Source organism: Uranotaenia lowii, chromosome 2 (assembly GCF_029784155.1).
Source record: "Uranotaenia lowii strain MFRU-FL chromosome 2, ASM2978415v1, whole genome shotgun sequence".
NCBI lineage: Eukaryota > Metazoa > Arthropoda > Insecta > Diptera > Culicidae > Uranotaenia > Uranotaenia lowii.
Genome location: NC_073692.1, coordinates 148,573,892 through 148,594,217, shown reverse-complemented (window position 1 = coordinate 148,594,217; position 20,326 = coordinate 148,573,892). Strand labels below are relative to the sequence as shown.

General features: G+C 34.6%; 1 protein-coding gene and 1 long non-coding RNA gene across 2 annotated transcripts in view; one reads left to right on the top strand and one right to left on the bottom strand.

Moving 5' to 3' along the window:
- LOC129743684 (lipopolysaccharide-induced tumor necrosis factor-alpha factor homolog) overlaps positions 1-20,326 on the bottom strand; it is a 69,231-nt gene that overhangs the window by 33,484 nt on the left and 15,421 nt on the right. Inside the window, exon 2 of the mRNA XM_055735772.1 lies at positions 9,963-10,197. Coding sequence (XP_055591747.1) covers positions 9,963-10,176 — 214 coding nt within the window. The 5' untranslated portion in view covers positions 10,177-10,197. The remainder of the gene's footprint in view (positions 1-9,962; positions 10,198-20,326) is intronic.
- LOC129743688 (uncharacterized) lies at positions 6,541-7,032 on the top strand. The gene is made up of 3 exons (XR_008736655.1): positions 6,541-6,731; positions 6,799-6,872; positions 6,937-7,032. It is a non-coding gene; the product is annotated as an uncharacterized LOC129743688 (long non-coding RNA).

The following is a 20,326-nucleotide window of genomic DNA, read 5'->3' as shown; positions in this document are numbered from 1 at the left end:
TTTATATTTTTTTAAATTTTGTTTGAGTTAAAAACTACACGTAAAAAATATAAAATTACTAGCAAGCTATTTACAAGAAAAAAAATTTTTTTGGTCCAAAAATTTTGAATTCAACTGACCAAAATGTGTACCAAGTATAGAATATTTTTGATACCAATGCCATCGAAAGATGCGGATTTTTGTGCACTTAAACTTTGCTGAACAAAACATGTGGTTTGTATCAACGTGTGAACAGCTATTCACGATTTAATGCTTAACAAAAATCACAATTTAGGATATTTTTTATTTAATTTATCAAATTTGTCTTAATAAATACCTACTTTAAAATCAAAATACTTGCAAAAAAATACTTTGATGGTTTAAAGGAGTCATCAGAAGGCCATATGCCGAATTTGAGCAGAATCGGACAACAGGAAGGGGTTACACTGAATCTCAAGTGTGAAAGGGATTCTGAGACATAGTGTTCTAAAGAAGCATAAAAAACTGGTTTTTCATCATACATTTTTGTCTTTACCAATCGATTGCTTGATTATGTAAGTTTTATTAAAATTTAAATTAAGACTAACATTTCACCTGAAGACTGCAACTCGATTGGACTTAAAACAAAAAAGTTATGGCTGTTCAAAGATTGTATTTTGGTTACAAATTGTCCTGTAAAACGCAATGAGTAAAAAGTACTCATTGTTTGTTAAACGACAATTTGCCACAAAAATACAATCTTGGAACAGCCATAACTTTTTTGTTTTAAGTCCAATCGAGTTGCAGTCTTCAGGTGAAATGTTAGTCTTAATTTAAATTTTAATAAAACTTACATAATCAAGCAATCGATTGGTAAAGACAAAAATGTATGATGAAAAACCAGTTTTTTATGCTTCTTTAGAACACTATGTCTCAGAATCCCTTTCACACCTGAGATTCAGTGTAACCCCTTCCTGTTGTCCGATTCGGCTCAAATTCGGCATATGGCCTTCTGATGACTCCTTTAAACCATCAAAGTCTTTTTTTGCAAGTATTTTGATTTTAAAGTAGGTATTTATTAAGACAAATTTGATAAATTAAATAAAAAATATCCTAAATTGTGATTTTTGTTAAGCATGAAATCGTGAATAGCTGTTCACACGTTGATACAAACCACATGTTTTGTTCAGCAAAGTTTAAGTGCACAAAAATCCGCATCTTTAGATGGCATTGGTATCAAAAATATTCTATACTTGGTACATATTTTGGTCAGTTGAATTCAAAATTTTTGGACCAAAAAAATTTTTTTTCTTGTAAATAGCTTGCTAGTTTTACATTTTGATACAAATTTGATTAATTTTATATTTTTTACGTGTAGTTTTTAACTCAAACAAAATTTAAAAAAATATAAAATATATAAATTTTATGAAAATTTTTGGACTCAGAATTTATTTAAAATCAAATCTTCTGAAAGTGGACTTTTTTTAAAGATCACGCTTGCGGAACCTCTAAACATGATTTTTTTTAGTCGGCCCCATACAAAAGTTTATTCTGCACATCCTAATCTACCATTTGGAGGGTGAGCCCCCAGATTCCCAGAAGTTATGCAATTTTGGGACACCCTAATGTACATATATTGCCTCCACTTTAGTACGTAAATGCTGTTTTTTCGAGTTATATAAGATGATTTTATAATGTATATGAAGCGTATAGCACAGTTTGTTGAGAAATATACCTACAATAATGTTTGCTGGGCGATATCCTTGCTGGCTGATTGTTTCCATCCTGCCTTGTCTTGTGATAGGATAGGGGATGTATTTTATTTGGTTTCTTTCAGACTTATGTAATGCAGTTGCACTGCTAGGGCAATACTAAATATTAGAAAGCTTGTTAATGCCGGTTCGGCATAGAATCTTATACCCATAGTTCCACCTCTAAGGAAGTTCATTATTGGAGTATCGTTGGTAGTCAGAGAACAGACGTACCAGCTAGCCCACGAAACTTGTGTAAATAACAAAGTTTTAATCAGGTCGTTTGCGTTATATGTCTTGTTTGAAGAACATCGCAATTGAATTTCCGTAGCACATTCATCATGTTATTGTCTTGAAACTTATTCGCTATTTAGTTTAATCTTACTAGACGTACTCAATTTTGGACAATAAAATGCAAAAGTGATACTTGAAAGTAACCCGCTTTAAGACGAGTAAAACCAGTACTGCTTAGTGACACTAATCATCAAGAGTGTCCCTATTTTACTGGACATTGCCTATATATTATCTGACTCCGATAACTGTTTAAGAAGTGCAAAAACTTATTTCAAAGCTGTTAATTATTTTGGCTGCCCCAGCAGTGGAAAAATAAAAGAAGTGAAATTTTCCACAGTCAAAAGTAACTCTAATTGTATTTATCTAGCAATAAATTGAAGCCGTATATTTTAATGAGGAATTGGTTTAATCATTTATGAGTTCATATAAGATTACGCTGTTACGAAAACTGAGCACTTTAAAAGTGCCTTTGTAACTGGCACTGCTTAAAGTAAATTTTTAACGGTTTTTCAATGATAACATTTGAAATTTATGTCAGCCGAATGTGATAGAAATGATGATATTTTTGTTGGACCTGTTAATAGCAGGAACTATTTTCAGTGAAGTGAGGTGGGCGGGGAGCATCAAACACAAAGCATTTCATTCTCTTCCTCGCTGTTTTTCCACAAAATAGAGCCAAATCGCATTTCTGGAACCACCAGAATGCTACAGTGAGCGAAATAAGAATAGTACCACTATGTGTTTTGCTTGTTAAAATATGAATGATTGAAAATCACGAAAATTTTCTTCTAAAGTTTGTTTTGAATTGTTTAACAGATAAATCAAGCATAAGTTTACTTTTTTAGGACGTAGCAATTGGCGTTGAGGACCAAAAATGTGAAAAAGGGGTGCGAAATAAGAATAGTACCACTTGAATTTTTCAACAAAAACAAGATTATTTAAAAAAAATTACTGTGTACTAGTGAATAATAATGATTCTTCTAATTATTTGAATAGAAAACTGCAATTTAAGGAGTTTTCCGGAATTTCAAAGGTTTTCTAAGGTATTAATTGGGGGTTTTCAGAGATGCTCCTCTAACGTTAAGAAATTTGATGTTTGAGCTATAATTCTTTATCAAACTGCTTGATTTCTTCATTAAGTATGATGCAAAATGATCAAACATATATTTGAGGCTGAATTTGAATCCAAAAAACAGGTTGGAATTCAAAAATACTAATGCTTTTAAATAATCAAACACTATTTCTCTAGTTTTAAGACATAGATGGCAGCACTATCTTGCAACTTAACCAAATTCACGTCCATTTTCGAATATCCGGGATTAATTAGGGTGTGCTGGATGATTTTGATCAATAAAGGTCACTAAAAGTGAATTTTTCGGACTGATTATCAGAATAAAGTTGTACTTTGCGATGGAGCTTGATGAACCAGACGGCTAGCAGTATTATAAGCATGATTTGCACTTGAATCGGAAGTTGAGATGTGCAGGAATTTTAGCGGTTGTACATTTTGTGCTGGTGATTCTTTTGCAAATTCGGAAAAGCTTTCTACAGCGTGAACTTTCACAAAACTGTGATGGAAAAAATACCTCAAAATGAATAAACCTGGAAAATCAATATTGAGACTTAATTTGGTTTTAACTGCAAGATAGTGCTGCCATCTAATAAGTGAAACTTAAATAAGTGTGGTTTACTTAAAAAAAAATCTAAGTTTTTGATTTCAAACCTATTTTTTCTGATTCAAAATATATTCCGAATGTGTTTCATCACTTCACGTCATTCTAATGAACAAAGTAATTAGTTTGGTAAAGAATTACCAGCTCAAATATCAAATTCCTTAACGTTAGAGGAGCATCTCTTAAAACCCCCTTTTAAAACCTTTGAAAACCTTTGGAATTCTAGAAAACTCCTTAAAGTGCAGTTATCTATTCAAATAATTCGTAGAAGCATTATCATTCAATTGTACATAGTTAATTTTTAAAAATAATCTTGTTTTTGTAGAAAAACTCAAGTGGTACTATTCTCATTTCACAACCCTTTTTCACATTTTTGGTCCTCAACGCCAATTGCTACGTCCAAAAAAAGTAAACTCAAGTTTGATTTATTCGTTGAACAATTCAGAACAAACTGTAAAAGGAAATTTTCGTGATTTTCAATCATTCATATTTTAACAAGCAAAACACATAGTGGTACTATTCTTATTTCGCTCACTGTATTATAGAAATCAATTTTGGGGTAATTTTCCGGGGCGCGACCTTTAGCCCTCATAAATGGAGATATTTTTTTAATAAGAGTAAGAGGGGGCAAGTCTGATCATTTCTATGATGTTTTTCATCAATAAATAATTCATTTGAATTTAGTCATTCAATGATACATATATTGAAATGTTTTGTTAATTAAGATCGAATGAAACACCCATATTTATCATTTTTGGATATGTTTGGCCATGTTGAATCTCACACAATTAGTTTCGATCAAAATAAATTTCGGTAAAAATCTGATAGATTTATTCACATGGCGTTTCACCGGTTCCGCATCTGATTGGTATGATGCTGTAAATTTCACGATAGATAATGTCCCAGCCAACATGAAATCGTAAAAGAAATCATCGTCGAACTCGTATATGGATGCAACTTTAATCGGAATCGTAAATATGTACACTTAGCATTCGACCATATCGTACATTCATCGTAGAAGATGCAACATCTCAATGAAATACGACTTAATTACGATGTGTTGGATGAAGTCGTATTTAGTTCCACCGATGTCAAATGAAATCTTATAACGACCGCATAAGATTTCTTAAGATGCATTTTATTGGTACACAACTTACTTTCGAATCGAAATCGTAAATGACTTCAAATAAATTCGTAAAGAATTCTACGTAAGCATCGTCTTTCGTATCACTTTGTATGTTTACTAGAATGTCACATAAGTAGGCAAATTAACACCGTGTCTTTCCGATATAGCTACAAATATTATAACAAGTATAATTATAATCGTATAATCGGTCACTTTAACCACGATGTAATTATATTTAATGCGATCGAATCAGATTCGTATTAACAGATACTTAGCGTTCGCCCACATCTCATCATGATATTAAAACTTCATCGTGTTGGATCGTGTTGAGTGGATGTGTAATTTTGCGATCGTGCTTGCAATTTTGTATCAGCATTTGAATTTTGTGAAAGTTGACGACTAAAGCAAACAAGCAAACGGATGAAATAAAATAATAAAGGTAGGTTTTGGAAAAACAACGTTGGACAGAAACCTTACTAATAGGATTACTCTCCCCTACTAGGCTCAGATTAAAAAAACCCGCCGGATAATTACCCGACGATTTGCATGTGCATACTACGAGTAGGGGAAAAGTTCATATAACGCCCCATGTGGCTAATACGCGCCACTCTTGTTCTGAAGAATCTGAAACATTTTAAGCCTGCAAAATATTACCAATTTGTTTTAAATGCTGTGATTGGTCATGGCAAGTATGAATTTTTCCTTAAAATGCCCCTGTGTCGTGATAATTTCACAATTTAGGTTTTTCTTCATTTCGATCTAAATTTTAAAACACTTTCAATAAGGTGTCACCAAGCAAAGAAACACGAATAAGACAATATTTTCTGACACATCGATAGAGGAGAATCTAAATTATGGTTTTATGCTAAAAAATCATACTGAACTCGCTAAGGTATGCTTTTCATGGGTATGCTCTATCACGGCCCATGCGCTCTTTATAACGCGCCAATCGTAGTAGGCTGAAAATAGCATTGATTTTTCAAAAAGGCCAATTTTCATTGAAAATGAACAAAAAGTCTAAAACCATATTTTGAGCGTTAATTCAGCCCAAAAAACCTATTTTTCATTTTTTGTTAAATTTCTATTAGTCCATTTTGATTTTCTTTTCAGTCAAAGTGTCTGTAAGTATTGGTGTGTTTTCGGTCTTCGGCTGCTCTCGGGTGTGTTCGGCTGCTAGGCGCGTATTGAATACACAGCGGCGCGTATTCGCAACACAGTTTTGTTCTGTGGCTTTGAACATGGTTTTTAAAAATCGTGTTTTTGAAGAAACTATGGTAATTTGAGTGATGAAAAGTCATAGGAATTTGTAGGAAACACTTTTCTTCAACGATTACACCCATTTTTAACACAATTTGTACGTGGAATACATAGAAAATCAGCGATTTGCTTAGGTGGCGCATAATGGGGCATGTTCCCCTATCAAGAAATGTTCACGGACAGAATTGTGGCCGGGAAATTTCCGCTGTAAACCCGAGAGAAAGAGGCCAAAGATCCTGAGGGAGGCATGGAGGCGGTGGCAGTTAGGAAAGTAGCGAGCGGGACAATGCCCGGTTGCGGTTCCTACGAAAATATATGTAGTGCATTAGTTATAATAAAAATCAGTTAAAATCATCAACTTATTTTATTTTTTCCTAGCGTCGTATTTCAATCACAATATTAAACATAACATGCTACATAAAATGGTCCGTAAAATCGTTTTATGATACAAATCGTACATACACACTCATTTGGCGGAACACCTGAAAGTTGTAAAATTGACCCGTTTTTACGAACCTGCATTATCTGTCAAATAACGGGTCAATTTGTCGGGTCAATATTACACATTATTTCGAAAAGCCCGGGTACGCATCACGACGGGTAGTTTTATGTGTTGTCAAATTTTGAACCGTTTTGTTGCAAGTCCGCTGGACTGTTTGGAGGAGGATTTTAGTAAGTATTTTAATATTATCGTCAAAATAGTTTCGTTTCTAATACATTTGTATGATTCTCTTCACAGACTTTGCGTGGGCACATGAGGAGGGTTCCGATTCCGAACCAGAAATGCTTCGTGATAAACTATGCTGGTAAATGGTAAGCATTTTACTACGAATAAATTATTAAACCATCAATTAACAATCAATTATTCGCTCAACAGGTTGCCCTGTGACCACAAGCTGCGGAAATCATCATGCTTCGGAAAATGCTGAAATCGAGCGGTAGTATGTTAAAAATGTTAAGTTTAAAGTGAAGAAATAAAGTATGCTTTGTTTGAAAATATGTCATTTCATTTTCATTTTGTATTCCTTGCATGCAACGTTCCTTGTCGCTTGAAACTGCTCACATCTTCACAGAGCGCAAGCGTTTCAAATAATGTGTAAATTTGACCCGACGATATGACGTATAGCCTATGTACCCTATAAGGGGTACAAGGCCTGTACACCAAAAAGGAGTTAACCCAGTCTTATCCGATAACGGATCAAAACTACACTATAAGGGGTTGCGCCAGATGAGTGTGTAAGTACATCCCAACTCACATAAAATATCGTTTAAAGAGTCCATCAAATGCCAAATTGCATCATATCGTACAATCTTACAACACACATCTTATAAAATATGACTTAAGTTGTCAATCGATGTTAAAATCTCTGAACATTGTATAAGACTGCAACACATCTCGCATAAAGGGTGACATAAATCGACATTCCATCGTCAGATTACTTCAAGTCGTACAAGAGTTCGGCACACCTCGCATAAAGGGTGACTTAGATCGCCAATTCATCGTCAGATTGCTTCAAGTCGTACAAGAGTTCAACACACCTCGCATTAAGGGTGCCTTAAATCGCAAATTTATCATCATATCGCTTCAAGTCGTAAAAGGGTAAAACACACATCGCATAAAGTGTGGATGGAACTGTCAATCCTCCCATCATCGTAAATGCGCATGAATCGAATCTTTTAATGTAACGTACAAAACGACGCCATTGCGACATAAAGTACCAAAGTATTTCTAACATCGTAAATCACATCACATATGATGTTGTCGATGTCGTAAACCAGAAAATAACGAAAACATGTACGTATATTGCCTCCACTTTTGGTAGGTATATGCTTTTTTCTAACGTCATATACGATGATTTGTGTCGACATAGACGTACGTATATCTTTTGATATACCTACCAAATTGTTGGCTGGGGTTTCTTTCATGCGACATATTAAGGCAATCAAAGCTTATTTGCAAAAAGGCTTGTTAACAATACACATGTTTTTGTTTTATGAATATCGATTTTTTGTCAATCGATGCGAGGAAATAGAACCCCATTGGTTGAAAAAACAAATCAGATTTTTTGTTTGCACGCCATTCACAAATCATTTGTACATTTATTACTCCTTCACTGGTTCAATATTTATGTTGAAAACGCAGGTTTCAGATGTGGAAAGAATTAATCTTCAATCAAATTTGTTCGTCAAGTCACTATAATAGTACTCATTACATTAACGACAGCTATTTGTCACTTTCTACTTCTCATATTCCCTAACCGCGATAGTACTTATTTCTCAATGAGTATTTCGATAAATCTACTCATTCTTATCTGCCAACACTGCAGTGTTGAGGTTTACCACAGTTTGAGTAGGTTTGCTTTACAGTGTGATGATGTAAACATTTGTACTGTGTACATCAACACCAACTGTCATCAGCAATCATCAATGACCAATCGCTATTGTTCTCAATAGACAAATTGGCAAAAAAAAACGGAGATCCAAAACAATAATGGGTTTTGGAAGGGAATCAAATATGCACAGTTGCATGTGCAATGTGCATGTAGACTAGCGAAACACCTGAATTTTCCAGAAATACCATATGTTGCGTTAAAAAACGGTCTAAGGACACATTGACAACGATTCGGAAGCCTCAAACCAATCGTCGGAGCGGAACTGTCGACCGGAAACTGTATGGTCAGATTTTGAAGACGATTAAAAGGAATTCCAATATGTCGGACCGTGATTTTGCCAGAAATTTTGATTCTGCCCATAGTACCGTGAGGAGATTTCGACTCCGGGGAAAAATCAAATCGTATCGAGCTAGCAAACAGCCAAATCGGACCATAGAACAGAAAAGTGTGGCCAAAAACAGTGGTCAGAAGTTATAGGACCAGGTGCTGACCAAGTTTGACGGGTGTCTTCTGATGGATGATGAAACCTCTGTCAAGGCTGACTTCGGGCAAATTCCAGGTCAAAAGTTTTACTTGGCAACGGCTCGGGGAATGTTCCAGCCAAATTTAAATTCGTTTTGCGGACAAATTTGCACGAGAGTTTATGATTTGGCAGGGCATTTGCAGCTGTGTCAACGAGAAACGAATGTTTTCGTTACAAATAAAACAATGACATCGGAACTATACCAAAAAGAGTGGCTCCAAAAATAAGTTTTGCGGTTAATTCGATCCCAATACCATCCCTTAATCTTTTGGCCAGATTTGGCAAGCTGTCATTACAGCAAAAACGTTCAAGAATGGTAGGCAGAGAAAGGGGTCCAGTTTGTTCTGAAAAACCTTGACCGACCCAACTGCCCCCAGTTCCGCCCTATAGAGAAATAGATACGGGGCAATCAAGAAGAGGAGACTCAAGCCAAATGGAGAGGTTGTCAAAGACATCACTCAGATGAATACCTGGTGGAATAAGATGGACAAAGAGGTGTGCGCCGCCTAATAAACCGTGTTCGAGAATTCCTTCGAAACCGTGACGTATAATTTTATTAGTATTTTTTCTTGGAAGTATGAAGAAAACGCTGTATAAAAATATATCTTGAATTCAATAATAAATAACTGAAATACAGGCAATTTTTTTTGTTCCGATTTTTTCTGAGGCAAGCTTTAAGATCAAATGAGCTCTGAAGACAGATCCCAGCAGATCCGATCTAACATTTTTAGCTAGAAAGTCAAGTCACGTGACTCGCAGAAAAAAGTATCCCATACTAATTTAGGACTTTTTGCTTCTCTTTGTCCCTCGATCTAGAATCAAATCAGTCTTAAAAATGTATTCAAGATACATGAAGATAAGTCTTGCCTGAAGATACATCGATTGATTGGTGTACTCTACAGCTCTCGCAACAAATTAACAAATTCATCTTCCCACCGAATCAGATGTTAGGATCGTTATTTTGCACGCTACTTAAAAGTTACTTACTTTGTACATAGGTGGTGGTGCCGCCCTGCTGGGGTGGAATCATATTGGCATTGGCATCGTACGGGGGCGGTGGGGGCGGATGGGCGTAACTGAACTGCTGCGGCTGCTGACCAGGATGTGGATAGCCACCTGCCATTGGCTGAGGCTGCGTCTGATGGTTGGCCATCGGAACAAATCCGGGAGCATTCGGATAGGGTTGGTTTTTGCTGTCCATTGTGGTGACGTTTAACGAGTTCTGGAAACGAGAAAGACGCACAAATCGTTAGAAAAAGAAGCAGCAAAAAGTTTACGTATCTAATGGGTGGCTGGAATGGATGAGCGTACATTTAAACACCTACTAATCGCAGCAAATTGGATTCGCAAGAAACGCACCGGTCGTTCAGCAGAAGGAGGAAGTTTGTACCTTGCGGATGATGTGTTTTTTTATTTTCATTTGGGCGCTCATTCGCTGCGCTTGCTCAAAGGCTTACCGCGAGCTGATCTTCATAGAGGGTTCCATACAATTGCCAAACGCTACGTGTGCTAATTATAAATTCATCAACCCTACTTCTGTCAGCATTCCACGTGAATCCGGGCGGCAGAACCTGACTGACTGACTGACCCAAACACGTTTGATTAACATGTGTAATTACAATCGATCGAATCAGAACTGCCACAAATGGCCACAGTACCGGTTGTATTAATCAAGCAAGGGTATGATCGAGCCATTTAGCAGTGGAGTTAGTCTGCAATTAGAGCAGCAGGTTCGCCCCCTTTCGGAGGTGCAGCCTCAAGAATCTTCCAGAGCTGGATGCGAAACTAGAATTCAACAATGGCGACGATGCCGACTTGACGAAAGGGAAATTTATTCAACTCTCATCTCATTGAACCACGTTGATTGAACCGCATTGACCTAGATTCTAGCAACTACAAGCCATTTCCATTTCTGGAGCAACCGCATGTCAAGTTCAGTCATTTATCAGTTCTAATGGCTTGAGCTTAGGAGGATTCATTGTCAAGCGTATTGACTAGGGCATATAAGAGTTCAGTTATCAGTTCTACACGAAATCGTAGCTACAAACTGAGAAATGAAGCTAATCACATGCATTTCTATTGTGTCTAATGTACAGTCCCCCCACAATCATGGGTCACACACAATTACTAGTCACCGATCATTAGAACTGCTGATATCTACTAAACCAAAAGATATTATATCATATTATTATTTTTAGTTAATCGACAATATCATCAAAATGCATTAAAAATATTATTTGTGCGTTTGATAACAGTAAAATTGCTGTTTGAATACTTTTTATCAAAGGTGAACTACAAGCTGTGGAACTATCGCATAAAATTCCAATGTTATAAGGTTGACATCTTAAACCGTTAAGCCCCTTATGCTGGTATTTCAAAGATTCCAACCAAATGAATTGGTCCTATATAAGCACAAAAGAAGAGTTTACATTTTCCAAATAAAACTGAGCGAATGAAATGCGAAAATTCAATAATATTTAGCAAAATAAAAGTGACCCATAATTGTTACAGAATCCACCAAGTTCCACACTATCATGGGTCACTTTTCCGCAAGCAAAACAAAACATTTCTTGGTTGCTAGCTCAACCCAATTGCCCCTTGAACGTATACTAGCAAAAAATGCCCCTGAATGTTTGCCAGAAACTTGTCGATTTTCATGTTGATATTCGGGTGTTGTCATGGATTTCATTGTGACTAATAATTGTGGGCAATATGACTAATAATTGTTACAAGCTTCAATTTTGACCCATAATTGTGGTTTTGAAAAACGTTGATTGTTTCGGTAAATTATTTTATTTTTCAACAAAATTGGAAACAAAATCATGTTTGAAATCAAAGAGGGAATATTTAATGACTGAAATTCATGCAAAGCTTGATGTTTGGTCCACTAACACCCGAACGAACGAACATTTTGTGGTGAAATGATACGTTAAGTGACTAATGATTGTGGGGGGACTGTATAGTAAACATTCTGAGAAAATGAAAATTAATCAATAAATCATCTGTGAGGTTTTCGAAGCTGAAGTAACATTAAATGGTTCCAAAAAGGTATAAATTTCTCCATTTATTTGCACGTTTCATACATAAATATATGATATTTCTTTTTAAGAAGATGAAAGTTTTCTTAAATTATATCTTTTTTTTCTCTCAAAGTGTTAAGTTTAGCAAACAATTTACAAATGTCTAACTAAAATCGACTTTACTTATGGGATGAATCATCCAATAGGATGAAAATCCCTGAAAAAAAACTTTAACCGACTTTGGCTCCTTAGAATCTCAGGGTATGATCCCTTTCAATATAAAAAAGCATTAAAAAAACTTGGAAATGTTATGTATAAAACGCTGCCGTGAGGTTCACGTAGAAAAACAATAATTTGCCTTTTTTGTATCAATCATGTCGATTTTAGTTGAAGAGTTCTAGTATCAACAAACTTTGAGACACTCCAAGATAAAATTTTACACTCAAAAGTAATCAGTATTAGATTCCGGATACTTTCGCTGATCATGATAAAAGTTTTATACTAATCCTGTTCCAGAACCTAATCAGTTTTTGATTCCAGTCCGGGTCCTGGTTCTTCTCCGAAACCATTGATTAATATTGTGATATGAAACCTGAACCTAATCTCGATCCCAATCCTGATCTGGAATCTGATTCTGGATCCTTATCTTAAGGTGTTTATTAAAAAAAATGCAAAACTTTGTTTTGTGAATAACTTTTGAAAGCATGGATGCAAATTTTCAGAAAATCTACGCAGTAATAGAATGTTTTCATGGGCAAATTTTTTTAACGAACTGTCGAGTGGTTTTTGAGATAGCGGCCGATGAATAAGTTCATAGATCAACATTTTTGGGCAGTATCGTGAAAAATTCGGAAAGTTCTTTTGAGAGATCCCAAATCAGCTGGAAATCAACTATTCGACCAAAATTCATGTTATAAATTGCTTTAAGAGTCTTAGGGAATCTAATGGTGAGCTAAAATTTGAATATAAGTGAGGATCACTGATTCCGTGAAAGTAAAGATTATGGTTTCACCTTTGCAGGTTTCAGGAAGCAAAATCTGGACATTTCGAATCTATAAGTGGTGAAAAAAGTCAATCATTTTTTTCTGACTCGTCTAACAGTCTAAAAACAGGCCAAAATTCATGTCGACTAGTTTAAAAAGTTATCCATCAGTTGAATAAACAAAAAAAGGGGTTTAACCGTGTGCTTAACAGTTGTACAGATAGCGGTGTGAAACGTGAAACTCTGAAAATAAAATCCAAATGGATTGTAAAACCATTTTAAGCGAGCACCTGACAGATCTCCAGGAAAAAAAATCTTTGTCAAGACTTCCCTGGATGATCCCGAGAAGATAAAGGAGAAAAGTGTGAAAAAAATGATAACCAGTTTCTAACAAGGCTGGAAATTCGTGGAAGCTGGAAATCCGCAAGTGGTAAAAAAATGATCGTCACATTACAAAACCAAATTGCCAAGAAAAATGCCTCTAATCTCGTCCTTTTTCCTTCAAAAGTACCGTAAACTGGGGGAACTTTGATCACTTTTTTCATTCATTTTTGAATATTTTGGAAGGGGTTGCTTTTTCGTAATACCTAAAAGCTTTAAACCCCTTACTGAGGTGAGGAGTATCAAACATGATCATTGATTGCAGTAAATTCAAACGACATTTGTGGTCATAATTAAATGTTTGTTACAAAACCAGATTTCGAGTTTCGGTGTAACTTTGATCACTTTGGTTTAAACGTATCTCAACATCTTCAAATTTATGGTTTTGATGCCATTTAGCACAGAAGGCTCAAAATATCGATAACAGTATTTTTGGTTTGACTCGATTAAATTTTTCAACGTTTTGTTTCAAAAACAAATATACTCAAAAGATGGACAATGTTGCTGCATACATTTAGGGGCAAAAATTATAAACATTGCTTTATATTTTTTGGCCTCAAAAACAAATGAAATTTTATCTTCATGCAATTCCCTGAGTCCTCGCACTGTTCCTATGTTCTTTTTTTCTTCAAACTTAATCATTTGATAGGGTTTTTAGCCATTTTTTCTATACGAGCTTTTTCATGGAAAATGACCGATTTTTTTCAATATCCAAAAATTATCATTAAATGACCATAAAAATATCACTTAAACTAAACCCAAACCAAGAAAAAAGTGGAACTTTCACATTTGACAACCCATTTGCTTCTAAATGCCTAAATTTGATCAGGAGAGGTTTGTTTGTGAGCCTTCAAAAACCAAGATATTTTAAGATTTTAAAATTACATTTGAAATAATATTAAAAATCTTCCAATAAAAACCAAATTCAGCTTATTTGTAACTTAATTTATAGGCTTTCAAACGTAGTAAACAGTTTTCAGATATTTTAACTTTAAACTTAGTTAATGATGATTATCTGCAAAAAAATCATGTTGATCAAAGTTCCCCCAGTTTACGGTACTTCTAAATATGCTAAGCTTGTCATAACTTCGATCAAATACATAATTTTGAGTAAATTTGAAGGTAGAGCTCAAAAAAAAAAAAAAAAAAATAGGGAACATCATCAAAAAGTCCATGATTTGAAAAAGGGAAGGTTCATAGTTTGAAATATAGATGCCGCGCGTTCCGCCTATGAATAAAGTTCGATGCACTTCTTTATTGAACCCTATCTAAAACACCAATTGACAGAACATCATAAAATTTTGCACCTACAAACATCGCATTGCTTGGTAGTTTCACTGAAAATTTTGCCAACTTTCATCCATGCATTCAAAAGTTATCCACAAAACAAAGTGTTGCATTTTTTTTCGAATACACTCCTTAGAATCTGATTCAGATCCTACGTTCAAATTCTGGATTGATCTTGATATTGGATCCTGAAGCTGAATTTTGAGATCCTTTTTTCTACTACTGAACAAATCCCATCATGCATCCTGAATTTGATCGCTGATCCTGGTTGATGGTGCCTATTACTGGATCATGGTTCCCGGATTATTATTCCGCTTTCTGATTTCAGGTCTTAATTTTGGGTCACGAGCCTAGACATCTAAAATTCAACTAACGGGTGTTAAAGTTTATCCTGCTATCTGACCCCGAACTGCGAATTGAGACTAAATTTCGAATATTGATCATTGATCCTGATTGTAGACCTTCCTACCTGATCCTGTTTCTGAATTTTGAATACTCAATCCTGATCTTGAGTCATGGCTACTGATACAGATCATAGATTGTGGATTCTGATGCAAGATCGTGAACCCTGATTTCCCGTTGCGTATTTTTAGCACTTCGGTTCATCTAGTTTAGTGTTTGAGAAATATTTTTGATATTCTGGAGTTATCAAAAAATCGTTTCTGGAAATTTGTTGACTAGATATGCAATTTTTGTGATTACATGTCCCGTTTTTATAATTTTTGTTTTGGAGTAACGTTACTTTTTTCTACGCTTATTGTATAGCGCATTGTTTTGTTTTATTGTTACTTCCTCTTATTTTGTAAACAGGAGAAAGGAAAATATCCGTGTTTTTTTTATTACTTAAGTGTAATTACCAGGCCCATTGCGGAAGACTCGTCCATGGGGTGGGGGTTTTGGAAATTAAAATTTTGCTAGAATAAGGAAATTCATTTTTAAAACCATTTTCCATATTTTCGAAATACCGAAACAATAAGAATTAAAATTTCAAAATAAATAAAATTTAAAGCTTCGGATATGTGTAAGAATAAGTGCACAGAAATAGAAAACAAACATGAAATATTACACTCGATTTAAAAATATATCTTAAATAAATTTCAGCTCGAACAGAAATTAACAAGGATTTAATTTTGTAAAGCAAAAAAAGAATAATTGTTAGTTTAAATTAATCTTAATTTAACAATTTTCATATCCAGTTAAATCTTCAATTGAAAAAAAATAAATCACGTTTAAGGTTACGACCGGATGTTGTTCATTCAATATTTCTAGCGTTTTCGGTCTTTCAAGTACTTTTTGCCTTTCTTACAGAAAGGTATAGTTATCGGTCGATTTGGGAGATCATTAATTATGGGTCTTAGATATACCTTTATAGGTACCTATCGAATCAGCTCGATGAGTTCTGATGATGTCTGTGTATTTGTGTGTATTTGTGTGAATTTTTGTAAACTTTGTTCTCGACGTTTTTGTGAAACTGAGCAGTACAATAAAAATGATTTTTATCTTGAAAAATTTGATTTTTTTTCTTCTTCAACCTATAAAAAAAAGAAAAAAATACAAAATAGTTTGAAAATTTTTTTTTCATAGTAAATATCAAAAATCATCACTCCAAAAAACGTGGCCATTTGGCTTGCCAGCAATGTCAAGCTATCACTAATCAAGATGATCGATAATATGACGTCAAATTATACATGACGTCATAGATACGCGCTTGCTATTTGAAAGTATGGATCTGTCGATGTGTGCAAGGGAAAACGTACAGGCTTCATTCCCACTCAGGTTTGATGTCATCATGACAGAAACCGTGTGAGGGGAAGAAGACTGTTTCATATTTTCCCGGTCAAAGGTCATTTTTTTCATTATTTTGGTTCAGTTAAAAACCGAACCAATCCAAAAAAGCATCGGAACTGAAGTTCCGATGCATTAAACATATTTATGGTTTTCACCAAGGGGTACAACCCCCAAATTAATGAAGTCGTTGATGAGTACGTCGTGCCCACACTGCATGGTATGAAAGCGATTGTTACTTCGAGACTTCCCATAACATTATATTCAGGTTGCTCTGTGGAGGACAAAACGACGAAGGGGCGCGTGCGGGAGAACGAAGCACACCATATCAATTTTTTCATACGCTTATTTTCATTAACCCTTTTATATGGTTACTTAATTAATAATTTAATACTGTTGCTTTTAAATCAATTTTTGGAAAAATTGCAATCATGATGGTAGTTCTCATGCCAAAATTATAAAATGGTTAAAAAAGTTGAAATTGAGATATTTTTTCATTCGTTGCCATTTTCAAAGTGATCCATTTTGAAGAAGCACGCATTTTATCGAGGAGTGATAAAACATCGTTTTCGAAGCTTATTGAAGAGAAAACTTTTTAAGCCAAATTTTTAGATATTGTATTCGTTATGTTATATTCGCCTTATACATTGATTCTGACCGATACACATACCTATGCGAGTAGACCAGGCCGACATTCCATTTACTAAACTGAAAATTGTAAAAATGAACATAGATACAAATTTGAAAATATATTCAACCGACCATTGGACTCTATGTTAGAATCATATTCTATTCTTGCTGTCTTGACTCCATAGGTTACCCAGAAAAATGTTGAATTATTTGAAACACATGGTTGGGAACCTTTTTTTATATTGTAATCTTGATTTTAAATTCGTCTTTTTAATTGATTTTGATCGGTATGTTTTTTATGATCGATATACTCATGCGTTTAGACCAGCCCGACATACCATTTACTAAACTGGAAATTTCAAAAACTATCATATAAAGCGGTTGGGATCAAAGGGGTACAAGTGCCTAAATGATAGTTTCGAGAAAACCCGCTTCAAAGTTGTTAAGTTGCACAATTTTTCATATATTTTTCGAATTCGAGCAGTTTAAACTCAATCAAAAAGTTTTCGAAAAAAATTATAAATAGGTAAATACACCAGATGTACATTGAAACATAAAAAAACCGTTGGTTATCTTAATTCAAATTGACGATTTTGGAACTTACACCCCTCTGATCCTGAAGGCTTCATATATACAAATTTGAAAATATATTTTACCGATCATTTGACTCTATGTTAGAATCATAGATACTATTTTCTCGCTGTCTTGACTATATAGGTTATGCATAACAAATGTTGAATTATTTGGAAAACATGGTTGGGAACCTTTTTTTATATTGTAATCTTTAATTTTATATTCATGTTTTTTATTGGTTTTGATCGGTATGTTTTTTTATGATCGATATACCTATGCATGTTGACTAGGCCGATAAAATGACCAAAAATGACCTTATATAGAAATTTAAAAATATGTTTTACCGATCATTGGACTCTATGGTAGAATCATTGATACTCATTTCTCGCTGTCTTCACTCCATAGGTTACCCGGAGCAAATGTTGCATTATTTGAAATACATGGTTGGGAACCTTTTTTTTATATTGTAATCTTAATTTTAAATTCGTCTTCTTAATTGGTTTTGATCGGTATGTTTTTTTTTTTATGATCGATATACTTATGCGTTTAGACAAGCCCTTCAGTTACTAAACTGAAAATTTCAAAAATTATCATATAAGACGGTCGGGATCAAAGGGGTACAAGTGCCTAAATGATAGTTTCGAGAAAACCCGCTTCAAAGTTGTTAAGTTGCACAATTTTTCATATATTTTTCGAATTCGAGCAGTTTAAACTCAATCAAAAAGTTTTCGAAAAAAATTATAAATAGGTAAATACACCAGATGTACATTGAAACATAAAAAAACCGTTGGTTATACTTAATTCAAATTGACGATTTTGGAACTTACGCCCCTTTGATCCTGAAGGCCTCATATATACAAATTTGAAAATATATTTCACCGATCATTTGACTCTATGTTAGAATCATAGATACTATTTTCTCGCTGTCTTGACTCCATAGGTTACCCAGAAAAATGTTGAATTATTTGGAAACATGGTTGGGAACCTTTTGCCTTTCTTTCAGAAAGGTATAGTTATCGGTCGATTTGGGAGATCATTAATTATGGGTCTTAGATATACCTTTATAGGTACCTATCGAATCAGCTCGACGAGTTCTGATGATGTCTGTGTATTTGTGTGTATTTGTGTGAATTTTTGTAAACTTTGTTCTCGACGTTTTTGTGAAACTGAGCAGTACAATAAAAATGATTTTTATCTTGAAAAATTTGATTTGTTTTCTTCTTCAACCTATAAAAGAAAGAAAAAAATACAAAATAGTTTGAAAATTTTTTATTCATAGTAATTATCAAAAATCATCACTCCAAAAAACGTGGCCATTTGGCTTGCTAGCCACAACCAGCAATCAATAAAATAAAGATTATCGAAAACATGGCGCGATAAGCACTGGGTACGCTTTCACTCCGTGTTATTCCGCATAAGGAAAACAGAGGGCGTCTCCAATCGGTTGACAAACATAAACGTCAGTCAAACAAGGATGTCTTGATTTAAATTTAACGAGCGAAGAAGTTATTCTTTTAATACCAGTCCACCGTTAGGAAAACCAGACACAAAAATTAATTCTGGGCTTTAAACTCAAAATTAAAATTCCTTTAAAGGGATTGCACCATGAGGTACAACCCCGAAATTGAATCACTCAAGCCTAAGGACTAGACCCTCACATCGCATATTTCTATAGTGATGGTAAGTCCAACGTTAGATTCTCAATCACAGCTTGCTCTGAGAAGGGGTAAACGACACGGGAACGCGAACGATATATGCACACTATCTCATCTTCTCACGTACCGTTCATGCTCAGGAAGCTTTTTCTAGGCACGAACGACAGGCGAGAATTTCGCCCGTAGAAGCAAATTGAATCCAATAGGACAAATGCTACTGAATCCTCTCGAGCTTTAAGCTCTCGGGCTAGTTTTTTTTTGTTCCTTTTTCTCTTTCTCTCTCCAGATCTAACGTTGCGCGATGAAAACTTTTCGTTCGCATCGAAAAACCTGTGCAATTGTTGCGTTGTTTTTGTTGGGGTTGGTGTCTAGCAAAACGATGACGGCTTGGAAGTCAATCCGAACTTTCACTTGCTGAGACCTATGGAAAGTAACAACCAAACAGTAGCGCCACCAAGCCCTCCATAGTAGAGTTTGAAGCATGGAAAAAATAGAACAATTTGACAAAATTGAAGAAGTTGACAAGCTTGACATAATTCAATTATTTGATTAAAATGACAAAACTGACAAAGTTGACAAAAAATTTACCAATATGACGATGACAAAATCGACAAAACTCACTAAATTGACAAAATTGACAAAATTGACAAAACTGACAAAATTGACAAAATTGACAAGATTGATAAAACTGACAAGATTGACAAAGTTGACAAAATTGACAAGATTGATTGAACTGGCAAAATTAAAAAATTGACCCAACTGACCAAATTCACTGAATTGACAAGATTGACAAATCGACAAGATTGACCAACTTCACAAAATCGATGAAAATTGACAAAATTGAAAAAATTGGCCAATTTGACAATGACAAATTTGAGAAAATTCACTAAATTGACAAAATTGACAAGGTTGACAAAATCATGAAAATTGACAAAGTTGACAAAATTGACAAAATCGAGAAAACTGACAAAATTGACTGAACTAACAATGTTGAAAAAATCATGAAAATTGACAGAATTGCCAAAATTGACAAAATAA